Source organism: Salmo salar, chromosome ssa04, assembly GCF_905237065.1.
Source record: "Salmo salar chromosome ssa04, Ssal_v3.1, whole genome shotgun sequence".
In the NCBI taxonomy this organism is placed as follows: Eukaryota; Metazoa; Chordata; class Actinopteri; order Salmoniformes; family Salmonidae; genus Salmo; species Salmo salar.
Window position 1 is genome coordinate 12580545 of NC_059445.1, and position 12437 is coordinate 12592981.

Below are 12437 nucleotides of genomic sequence, written 5' to 3' on the forward strand. Positions count from 1 at the left end.
TGTTGGAGTGTCAGTGTAAGTGTGTGTGTATGTGTGTGTTGGAGTGTAAGTGTGTATGTGTGTGTTGGAGTGTCAGTGTGTGAGTGTGTGGGTAGAGTCACATCGGCAGTGTAAATTCCCTCTGTCATAACATTGTTTGTTTCCTTTGTTGTTGTTGTGTCTATATCAAACAGATCATAGATTTATTTGTAATCTCACTCTGATCACTGTTTCAATGTATAAACTGGGTTTACCCTTGGTTTGTTGTGTCAAGGTCTATAGACTCCCCTGACTCTCCTGATAGCCCTAAAACAGGCCTATTTACCCTCCCAGGTTTGAAGTGGTCCTGATAGAAGACTTGACTTTTTCCATTGGGACCACTCTACCATCGGTTTGATATCAAATTAGGCAGTCAGCAGGAAATCTTTCTCTCTCTTCTTTATTTAATCATCAATTGTTGTACTCCTCAGACAGAGACCCCTGTTTCAAATATGGGCTCTCAAACATGAAGCACACTCTGGAGGAGAATGATCTGAATTACTTCAATTGCGAATGAGCAAATAAAGCGGAAAGCCGCCGGAGCGCCGGCCAGGCATTCAGATTGAAATGTCCTCTTTGTCGTTGGTGGAGGAGAGGCAGGGCGGGAGTGGGTTGGGAGAGGAATGTTGATTCGCCATGGGTTAATTTTATCTCCCTTCATTATGGTTCTGTCTCTGGTAGTCCTCTGGTTGTCCGCCGCTCGTTAATTGTTGTTAGCGGTCTGTGGGTGAAAGGGAGGCAGGGATTATTTAGGCCCTCGTAAACAGACTAAACACTGGCTACGCGGCGCGCTCCGCGGCAGGCGGCGCCCTCACACTAAAGACGGTACACTCAGTCGACATCAAAGCATAAATTAGGCAGCTATTACTGTTGGATAAAAAGCCTTTGAGATGATTTGTAGGAATAACGGAGTGGCGAAGAAGCTCCCTCTACTGAGAGTGACCATTACAGACGTGGTGGAGACGTTTGACTCTAATGAAGTTTAATAAAGTTTACCCGGGTTTTCTGCTCTCTCTCTTTCTCTCTGCGATGTATTTTCTCTCTCCTTTCATCTTGATTGCTAAAATGTATTAGGAGTAATGAGTGTATTTTGCCCCCCGGACCAGGGAGTGTTAGGGGGAGGGACGCACGGGGCAGACAGACAGACACACACACACACACACACACACACACACACACACACACACACACACACACACACACACACACACACACACACACACACACACACAAAGAAGAAAATGTTTTATGTTTGTTTTGATAACCGACCACCTAAGTGCCTCCTTTATTCATTATTTGCTAAATGAATTATTCTTTGAAACTTTGCTGCACACTTACTGGGTAATTATGAGGCAAGCCCTAGCCTGCCTGCTGTCTGGATTGTACCGCGGCCAGCCGACGCTCAGAAGGCATGGGAACTAAAGCTGTGCTGTGAAACATCAACATGGATAATAAGCACATTTCACAGGACCAAGCTGAGAAAGTACATCCCTACAGTGATATCTACCTGTTTAGTCAGATACTGTGTGTTGTGTCACTTTACGACATGCAAACAGATACCATAACACTACACACTGAACAGTAGTATAAACGCAGCAGGGTTCAGTCTACTTTTTGTGGTATTTGTATGTTGTAATGTCAATATTGACAGATGCCATCATCAGATGAGATCATACTTAACAAAAATATTGTTCTTAAGGTCTGAAATCTCAAATCTGGTATTTTAATGCGGCGGGCACAATGGACCTCCTTAACCGTTTTCACTAGTCCACCCCACTAGTGCCTGAACCTGGAGGCCTATTTACCTCCCGTATCAATGCCCTGTGGCTGAGGAGGGAGAGGTGTGCTCTGGCTCCGCTCAGTGACTCACTGCTTCACTGTTGTTGTTGCATTATGGCCCGTGGCCACGAGAACAGAGAGCTGTATGAACTACAACACTTTACTGCTGACAGTGGAGGCTTATCCGTCCTCCCTCCCCGTCGGTACTAGACACAGCCTGTGTCCCAAATGGCATCCTATTCCTTATATAGTGCACAACATTTGACCAGAGCCCTATGGGCCCTGGTCAAACGTAGTGCACTTAATAGAGAATAGGGTGTAATTTGGTATGGACACACAGACAGACTCTTGCCTTTCTGGGCTTAAAGCTGCAGAGAGAGAGGGGAATTCCCCTCTGACTCAAAATGATGTCTTTCCTCACCTCTTCTTCAGGGGGGAACTGACGCACTCTCTTCTCTAGTCATAGAAAGTGCTAGAAGTGTTTTTTTTTACCCCCTCTCTCTCTCTTTCTCACTCACTCTTTCTTTCTCTCTCTCTGTTCTATGTTTTTATGTGCCAAGCATGAAATGGGAGAGAGTGAGATCGAGGGAAGGCCTGGCGCGTGAAAAGCACAACGGTCAAAAGATGATGTACTGCTCTGTGATCCCTGGTGGGTCGGAGCTGGCAGTGTGTGCTCTAAGCTCTGTTAGTCTACTCTAGAGGAACACAGGTAGAGAAAAGATCAAATGACTTGGAATAGATGGCTCAGGGCTCGGCTGGCTCCGATGCTACTACTGTATTTCAGGAGAGAAGGGTTTTAACAAACAGCGAAACAGAGACGTACAATACAGAGCCATCATTACCAAGCAGAACGCATCTGTTCCGTCTGTATTCTTTCGTTTTGATGCTAGCAGAGGTAAAAGCGTTTGTTTTTTCCGCTTTCAAGCCTGCTGAGTTTGTATTCTACCTCAGGCGAGGCGTTATGAGGGAATTGGAGATGGATTTGCTGGCTTTATTTGAACAGAAGAGAAAGGGGAAAAAGAGAGAACAGGATGTGTGATTGACCACAAACACTGTTCTATCCTGCTGTCAAGGGTTGGACAGGAAAGCATCTGTTTTAGGATTATTAAAGTCTACCTATCAGTAGTGTTCTGGAGGGCCACTGTAGTGGATCAAGTGTGTCCTTACGCATGCCTGTTTGACCAGTAAACAGAAGTCAATGGCTGCATCTGAAATGGCATCCTATTCACACGTTACATGCGGCCAAAAGTAGTTCACTATATAGGGAATAGGGTGCTATTTTGGACGCCGAAAATATCAGTGATGAAGCCCAGAAGAGGATATTGTAATGTAGAGAGGAGCAATCAATTACTGCTATAGGAAATGCACCTTGAATGCGTTTATTCAAGCACCTCGAAATATTGACTTCCGTAGATTTTAGTGCCATGATTTTCCCCACCACTGTTCTATAGCTAAGAGTAGTACATTATGTATCTGATCTCAGAACAACAGGGGAGTTGGCTGTTGTTTCTACTCATTTTACTCTGAGCCGTTCTCCTGTGTGTGGTGCGCTGATAGATACAGACACTCCTCAGGCAACCCTGGTGTTACCCCCTCTTCCTTATGTATTTATTCGAAGAAATATCTAACATCCAACCAGCCTCTCAACCCTCTAGAGAGGGCCACGCTCCCCCCTCCCCCCAGGGAACCAAATAGACTGCAAATAAACATCTGTTATTCAAATTGATGCATTCACACTAAGGAATCACACAAGCCTATGAAGCGAGAGGGAGAGGGAAACGGAGAAGGGGGCGAATGGAACGGGAGGGAGATGGGAGTTAGCAACCTCTCATAAAACAATTTATATGCAGTTGACAAAAAAAACTGGAATTTGCATCAGGCCTTGGTCTGTATTTTAATTGAACAACTGTTGGGTCTGAAGAGACCTCCAGTACTGGCTGCTGGATTGAGGGCTAATAAAGCGGTGTTCACACTGCAGCCCAGAGGCCTAACACCACAGCTCACCACGCTGGAGATGTGAGGTAAATGTTTGGTTGAGAGGGAGAGCAGATACAGTAGAAGGTGATCTAGTTGGGTTGAGGAATAAGATAAGTTTTGCTTAGAGTGCTTCATAGTACTGTCACCTATGATGTCTTTTTAGGATCTAAGGACAGTCATCTACCGGTAGCCGCCTTCAAGGGAATTTGTCTCTGTTTGCTTGCTTGTGTGTGGCGTATTGGGCCACACACTGACTGCATTCATGTATTAGATATGTTTAATATCTCTCCTATACTGGTCCTTTACTAGGGTGTCATGGTGGGAAACCAGAAGGTCCCCGGACACAAAACAAAACCCCATCTGGAATCTAATCCGGGATCACTGAGAGAAACATGTTCATCCTTCAACTAACAGAGTGTCTTCAATATGAACTTCGGTGTCACGTCGATACGGCCGGCATCGGACAAGGCGTAAAAGAGAAACATTAGAAGAAATTGGCCCGTTCCACATTTCAGTTAATTTGTCCCATTAATGGGCTGTATGGATACATAATAGTATTCTCAGGGCAGTGCTGGGAGCTGGAGCCTGCATCGACTGCAGCTCATTTATAGAGGAAAATCTATAGTGAAGCAGCGACACGTATCCATCCGCATTCTCTCTGTCTCACCCCCCAGAGAGGGTCATTTGTGGATTTATTTAAGCTGTGGGTACGTTAGGTCATTCGTCTGTTATTATATCTTATTGTCCAGAAGGAACCTGCAAGTATTTAGTTAGACAGTGTATACCATGTGTATCCTGTACATACGACTAATACAACTTAAAACTAGGCCTTGGTTCACACTGTATAACTGTGGTGAACCCTGAGCCATTTCACACACCTCAAGCCTACTACCTAACCTATCCCTAACTGAGAACTAATCACATTTTATTGCCAACTACCAGTAAGAACATTTAGCAGTCCATGTTTATGTAAATGAAGACATCATTGAAGAAAGAACGGAATGGACGGAACAGCACAGAACAGAACACCAGAAGGCCCTCACCATGTGTGTTTACTAACAGAACCAGGGTCCAAGCTGACACGACCACACTCATATGGCGCTGGTCTGGAGGTGTGTAAGGTTTCATTACTGGACCGTTCCATGCTCCTAGTTGAACCTGTATTACATGAGCCACCAGTCAGTCAGTCAGTCAGGAAAAGGAAATCAGGTTGAGTGATAGGATGCCACTGAAACAGTAGTTGACACAGACAGTGTTTCTCTCTCTGTCTTCTCCATCTCCCCGGGTGCATGGGGCTGTGGAGTGAAGGGGCGGGGAACGAGGTGTGTGTTTTCAGGTGCGACGGTCTCAGCGGGACCTATACTCATATCCTCCGCAGACTTCTTTTTGGGTCCTAATAATAACTTGAAAGTGCAAGAGTCTCGAGCATGGCTCCTTTCCTCTTAATTAGCCTTTAGCGGGAATCAAGCTAATCGCAGAGAGTTAATTGGGCTCATACACACACACACACACACACACACACACACACACATTGTACCTCCTTACCTGGGTTTCATGTTTCTTGTCACTTTGATTTCCATATGAATTAAATCCAGCCTTAATTAGCTGGTTTTCCTCTTCATATTAATCATCGCGGTATCGTAGAGGAGGATTTGATGCCACGGTTGTCAGGTTAAAAGTAAAATGGAGGCGTCACATACAGTCAATGGTTGTAATGTGGAATTAGAAGTGGCATTTACAGGAATGTAACCAGATGTATCCTTTCCTTGGGTCCAGGTGTGTTGAGAGAAGAGGAGGGCAAGTCTGACACAGAAACTGCCCTTCCTGTCACTAAAGTCTTGAAGAAAAACACTGTGTTGTTTTAAGTGTTGTTTTTTGACGTGTGTGGTGGTAGGACTAACCTAGAGGAGGAGCTGGATGTGTTGCGGGTCCAGGCTGCTATGGACCGGGCCACTGTACAGGAGCTGAGGCTGTGTCTTCAGAACGAACAACAAGGTGAGCCTTTTCACTTCCACACCATAGAGTTGGAAAGAAAGCCCACCCAATGTTTGCTCAGGATTATAATCCATTGGCTGATCCGTCTTGCTGACCTGGGTGGAATTGTGTGACCCTCGTTATAATATTAGAAGTCCCACTCAGTGAAATGATGAATGCATTCAATTGTGCTGTCCATGCTAAAAAAGGCTTTGTGGCAAGTGTGCCCTCTATCCAACTCAATGGTCCACACTCTCATCTAGAGGCTGACTGACAGATCAGAACCCCATCAAGCTGTTTTGCCCCATTTCTCCTTGTCTGAAAGAATGTATTGGTTTTCAATCTCAAGCGTACTGTAGGTATGAAGCAACACCCCTGGATATTGTCTTTAGGCTGAACAAGTCAAAGAGGAAACACTGACTGAGGGGTGGGTTTATAAGCTCATGTTCTATAATAGTTTTGAATGAAAACACGATTTATAATGTATAAGTCTCTATATGTCATGTATATCGAAATATCAAATTACTTTATTCTTGCTATGTAACTACTGTTTAAAAAAAACGTATGTAGAATGTGTGTAGAATGTACATGTAACAACATGTGTGTAACAACAAAAGAAAAAGCTGTAAAAACAATGTTTATTTTTTCCCAGAAGAGGGGGGGTGGTGTAAGGGCCCCCCCCAAAAAACACTGAATAACGGCACATATGTTAGTTTAACATACGTAGGTCGAACATCTGTTGAACGGTAGTGTTCTGACGTGCTTGTGATGTTGTACCTCCTCAGCTACTTTTTTTGTGGGGGTTGAACACCACATCTTCAGTGGAATTAACAGGACAATTCAATTAAAGACTGATCAACCTGTTCTAAATGGACTGGGATATCAAAAAGAACGCATCTTCTTTGCATAGTGCATACCTCCCCTCCTAATCATAGAACATGCATCAATTTGTCTGTGTCCCAAATGGCACCCTATTCCTTACATAGTGCACTACCTTTTATCATAGTCATATGTGCTGGTCAAAAGTTGTGCACTATATAGGGAAAAGGGTGCCATTTGGGACTCCCAATCTGCATCGCTTTGTCAAATACTGAATAACCTACTACAGTGGCCCTTTTAATTAACAAGTTCAATAACCAATCTGTTCTCCATCACTTTAATTTACCTGATGATTAATGATGGTGTCTGTCGGCCAAATGCAAAACCAGGGCTACAAAGGACGCCACTAATTAAGATGGCGGATCCCATTGACAATCAATGGCATAATCAGAAAAGCTGAGATAGACTGGCTTTGAAAGTAATGGTTTAATATTGTATCCTGTCTGTCACCCAATCAACCAAATTAGAGACCTATAATCTCTACACGGCACCACCCGAGTGAAAGCACGGCTGCAGCCACAGAATGTTTATGATTTATACTACTGCCTTTCACTTCATAATAACATAAAGGCCCAATCCCGATTTTAAAAATTGTCTAGAAATATCACAGTTTGGCCCTTTTAAGTTAATCCCAAGGATTGATTGTGACTAAAGTGATTATGTAATTGATTGACACACAAGATGTAAATTGAAATTGCTAACTCTGAGGCCAGCTCATCATAAACCAACACTGTAGCAGCCCGAATCAGGCCCTGGCAGCAGAAACCCAGAGATCCATAGAACACGTTTACAAGCGGCCCCGGAATTGACTCTTGCGGAACCCTTCTGACCCGATCAAAGGGAGAGAAAGGTTCAAGCAGCAACCCAACCCCATCACAATCCCGCTAATGAAAGCAAACAGATGAAAGACAGCGCTCCGTGGCGGAGACCTTTGTGGCTTGGCCCGTAAGGGGCGGGAGACGGAGGCGCGGAGGAGGAGGTGATGGGGTTGAGAAGACATTTGAGCCGTTAGACGTTAATGAATGCTATAGCATTGGGACCTCCTCCAAAGCAAAGTGACTAGAGAGCCACTGACTCCCTCCATATCAAGGTACTAGTGCCGAGGTGCCAACTCCCCAGCCACCCCCCAGCCCGGGTGCGAGCGGGATAATTGTCTCCCTATCTGGTTATGTACACAGCGCTGCGCGGCAGCCCTCGCTTATTTGGGCTCTGGTCTGATTGGATGTGACAAGCCGGCGGAGACAAAAGAGACGGCTAATTTGAAGTAACAAACTTCCCTTTCCTTTCCTTGGCCATGCAAAGGAGAATGGAGGGAGGAGCAAAGGAGAAGAGTGGATCCACCTCTTTCTTTCTCTCTACCTCTCGCTCTCTCACCTCTTTCTCCTGCATCTCACGACAAAAGGTCAACTGACCGGAAAAGTAGAGTGCCTGAATATTTAACATTTTCAACCTCATCTGACAAATGAGTTTCCTTGTACGGCCATGAAAGTTTAACAAGAAGGAGTGAAGGGAGGCGGAAAAGTTTTGTCTTCGTTATTGTTTTGCCTCAACCTTTTTATTTTAATTTTTGGGGTCAAAAAAGAGGGTAGTTCACACACAAAACAGACAAACTCCTATTCCTTTTGTGATTTTTAAATGTATTCTTTCTCGCTTGTAGCAGCAGGGGAATCTACTCACATACTTGTTCTTCGTCTTCTTCACCGGTGAATGTTAAAAAACATAATAATGACTTGTTGAACTGCTCCCAATAAAGGCAGATTTTATTCGTTGGAGAGGAGTTATTCTACTGGGTGTGGATGCATGGTGGGCTACAAAGAAAGCAGGGCAGCCAGGGTTTGTGTGTTCACAGGGGAATTGAACATTTCTCCACGTTTGTTTAAGATCTCCGGTGTGAGGGGGTTGTGTTTTCACCAATGTCTGCTTTTGATTGAACATGCTAGTGGATGCTTAGATAAAATATAAGACCTGTATTATTAATGGGGCTTGATAAAGACTATGTCCTGGGGTTTTAGAATGGAAATGGATATTCTAGGGTAGATTTATTGATTCTAATCCCCTAATATGACAAATCACTGTCTTCAATTTCTCTTTGCGTTGTCATTTTATAATAGTTTTAGATTTCTGAATAATTGCCAAAGTGATATAATTTAGAGCTCTCTTGTCTTGAACTTACATGGAGGATTCAAAGGTTGACAGTCAGACACTGGCAAGTCATGTGTTCTTTTCTGACACTATTTTCAGAAAAGAACAAGTAGCCTACAGAATAGGCTTACGGCGCGAAAAGAAATCAATTAGACATAATTCATAAAAATGTGTTTAATAATATCTTTTTTTCCTCTTTTTCATCTACCTATGTGGCTGGCTGAAAGGAAGCAGACACTTGTCTTGTCTTCGTGTCACAATAACATGCTTTGTCCTCGTTGGCAGAGCTTCTTCACAAAGTGGCAGCCGATCCGGAGGTCAAGAACAGCACTCCCAAAAAGCCCTCTGCCGAGAGAGTGGAGCAGTCGCTGAAGAAGGTACAGTAAAGTGCTCTTTGTCACCGCCAAATAAAAGAAACCCGGCAAGACAAAAGTCTTCCTCACCACAATACCCACTTAAGTTATTTCTGTAACACTGAAGTGGGGAGAAAAATACTGTCTCGGCTCTTGGAAGTTTTATGTGGATGTTTTGTCGTTGAGCAGGCATTTTTCTGGCCAAAATAACAATTAGAAAAACATATTTGAAAAGTATTCAATGTCTGCTATTGGTTGCAAAGGCTTTCCTCTGAGAACTACAAAACAACCACAAATAATGTTTTTTAAATGACTTCTTCCCAGACCCCATCACTCACTGTGAGTGTGATAATCCTCCACAATGACGTTGGTGAAGTGCCGTTCGGGGGATGTTAAGAGGGGATGTAAAAGCGTGCTCATACGCCCATAACAGTCATGCAGTGGTATGTTGAAGAGGATTGAGAGGGACACAGGGAACTATTTTAACGGGGAATTAAATTGTTCCGGAATCATTTCTAGCAGATGATGCCAAGGCGCCTAGCGCCAACAAATGCCATATGGCGGGCGGTTTAATGGAGACTGTCATGGCTTCTATTACAGAGTGACAGTACCATGTTAGTATAACAACCAACAGGGGTCGGGAGAGGGAGGAGGGGAGGAGAGGAGCAGCACTCATTTATGCTATCCAGACATGGTGGGTAATGGAAAGACATTTTGGGGAGGCCCGGTGAGGAGCATGCACTGTATGTGTGTGTGCGTGAAATTTTATGTCGCCCCGACTCAATGTAAATCGATGATCAGGCGGGCCGGAAAGCCGCTCTAATTTTGTTTGAATGGTACCGTGCTGCTTAAGCTTAGGGCAGAGCCGTGCCCAATAAAAGAGAGAGATTGCCTGGGGGTATAGCTACACCCAGCAGGTATCCACTGTTCTGTTTCACCGTTCCAACCAAAGAGACAAAGGGGTGGTCCTGTTTTCAGTGTTTAGTGATAGGTGACTGGTCTGGGGGCTAGCAGTCAGATGTCTGTAGCCTCTCTAGGAGGGGGGGGTTAGCAGTCAGATGTCTGTAGCCTCTCTAGGAGTGGGGGGGGGGTTAGCAGTCAGATGTCTGTAGCCTCTCTAGGAGGGGGGGGGGCTAGCAGTCAGATGTCTGTAGCCTCTCTGGGGGGGCTAGCAGTCAGATGTCTGTAGCCTCTCTGGAGGGGGGGCTAGCTGTCAGATGTCTGTAGCCTCTCTAGGGGGGGGGCTAGCAGTCAGATGTCTGTAGCCTCTCTGGGGGGGGCTAGCAGTCAGATGTCTGTAGCCTCTCTAGGAGGGGGGGGGCTAGCAGTTAGATGTCTGTAGCCTCTCTAGGGGGGGGGCTAGCTGTCAGATGTCTGTAGCCTCTCTGGGGGGGGGCTAGCAGTCAGATGTCTGTAGCCTCTCTGGGGGGGGCTAGCAGTCAGATGTCTGTAGCCTCTCTAGGAGGGGGGGGCTAGCTGTCAGATGTCTGTAGCCTCTCTGGGGGGGGGCTAGCAGTCAGATGTCTGTAGCCTCTCTAGGAGGGGGGGGCTAGCAGTCAGATGTCTGTAGCCTCTCTGGGGGGGGGGCTAGCTGTCAGATGTCTGTAGCCTCTCTAGGAGGGGGGGGGCTAGCAGTCAGATGTCTGTAGCCTCTCTGGGGGGGGGGGCTAGCAGTCAGATGTCTGTAGCCTCTCTAGGAGGGGGGGGCTAGCAGTCAGATGTCTGTAGCCTCTCTAGGAGGGGGGGGCTAGCAGTCAGATGTCTGTAGCCTCTCTGGGGGGGGCTAGCTGTCAGATGTCTGTAGCCTCTCTGGGGGGGGGGGCTAGCAGTCAGATGTCTGTAGCCTCTCTAGGGAGGGGGGGGCTAGCAGTCAGATGTCTGTAGCCTCTCTAGGAGGGGGGGCTAGCTGTCAGATGTCTGTAGCCTCTCTGGGGGGGGCTAGCAGTCAGATGTCTGTAGCCTCGCTGGGGGGGGGGCTAGCAGTCAGATGTCTGTAGCCTCGCTGGGGGGGGGGCTAGCAGTCAGATGTCTGTAGCCTCTCTAGGAGGGGGGGGCTAGCAGTCAGATGTCTGTAGCCTCTCTAGGGAGGGGGGGCTAGCAGTCAGATGTCTGTAGCCTCTCTAGGAGGGGGGGGCTAGCAGTCAGATGTCTGTAGCCTCTCTGGGGGGGGGGCTAGCAGTCAGATGTCTGTAGCCTCTCTGGGGGGGGGGCTAGCTGTCAGATGTCTGTAGCCTCTCTAGGAGGGGGGGGACTAGCAGTCAGATGTCTGTAGCCTCTCTAGGAGGGGGGGGGCTAGCAGTCAGATGTCTGTAGCCTCTCTAGGAGGGGGGGGCTAGCTGTCAGATGTCTGTAGCCTCTCTGGGGGGGGGCTAGCAGTCAGATGTCTGTAGCCTCTCTGGGGGGGGGGCTAGCAGTCAGATGTCTGTAGCCTCTCTAGGAGGGGGGGGGCTAGCAGTCAGATGTCTGTAGCCTCTCTAGGGAGGGGGGGGCTAGCAGTCAGATGTCTGTAGCCTCTCTAGGAGGGGGGGGCTAGCAGTCAGATGTCTGTAGCCTCTCTGGGGGGGGCTAGCTGTCAGATGTCTGTAGCCTCTCTAGGAGGGGGGGGGCTAGCAGTCAGATGTCTGTAGCCTCTCTAGGAGGGGGGGGCTAGCAGTCAGATGTCTGTAGCCTCTCTAGGAGGGGGGGGCTAGCAGTCAGATGTCTGTAGCCTCTCTAGGAGGGGGGGCTAGCAGTCAGATGTCTGTAGCCTCTCTAGGAGGGGGGGGGCTAGCAGTCAGATGTCTGTAGCCTCTCTAGGAGGGGGGGGCTAGCAGTCAGATGTCTGTAGCCTCTCTAGGGAGGGGGGGGCTAGCAGTCAGATGTCTGTAGCCTCTCTAGGGGGGGCTAGCAGTCAGATGTCTGTAGCCTCTCTGGGGGGGGGGCTAGCAGTCAGATGTCTGTAGCCTCTCTAGGAGGGGGGGGCTAGCAGTCAGATGTCTGTAGCCTCTCTGGGGGGGGGCTAGCAGTCAGATGTCTGTAGCCTCTCTAGGGGGGGGGGGCTAGCAGTCAGATGTCTGTAGCCTCTCTAGGAGGGGGGGGCTAGCAGTCAGATGTCTGTAGCCTCTCTAGGAGGGGGGGGGCTAGCAGTCAGATGTCTGTAGCCTCTCTGGGGGGGGGGCTAGCAGTCAGATGTCTGTAGCCTCTCTGGGGAGGGGGGGCTAGCAGTCAGATGTCTGTAGCCTCTCTGGAGGGGGGGGCTAGCTGTCAGATGTCTGTAGCCTCTCTGGGGGGGGGGCTAGCAGTCAGATGTCTGTAGCCTCTCTAGGAGGGGGGGGC

At 47.4% G+C, this 12437-nt stretch overlaps 1 protein-coding gene across 2 annotated transcripts in view; it reads left to right on the forward strand.

The window, feature by feature from the left end:
* Nucleotides 1-12437, forward strand: part of LOC106602318 (centlein) — a 195106-nt gene that overhangs the window by 110561 nt on the left and 72108 nt on the right. For both annotated transcript variants that reach the window (XM_045716502.1, XM_045716503.1), the window contains exons 14-15: nt 5669-5769; nt 9055-9146. In XM_045716502.1, coding sequence (XP_045572458.1) covers nt 5669-5769; nt 9055-9146 — 193 coding nt within the window. The remainder of the gene's footprint in view (nt 1-5668; nt 5770-9054; nt 9147-12437) is intronic.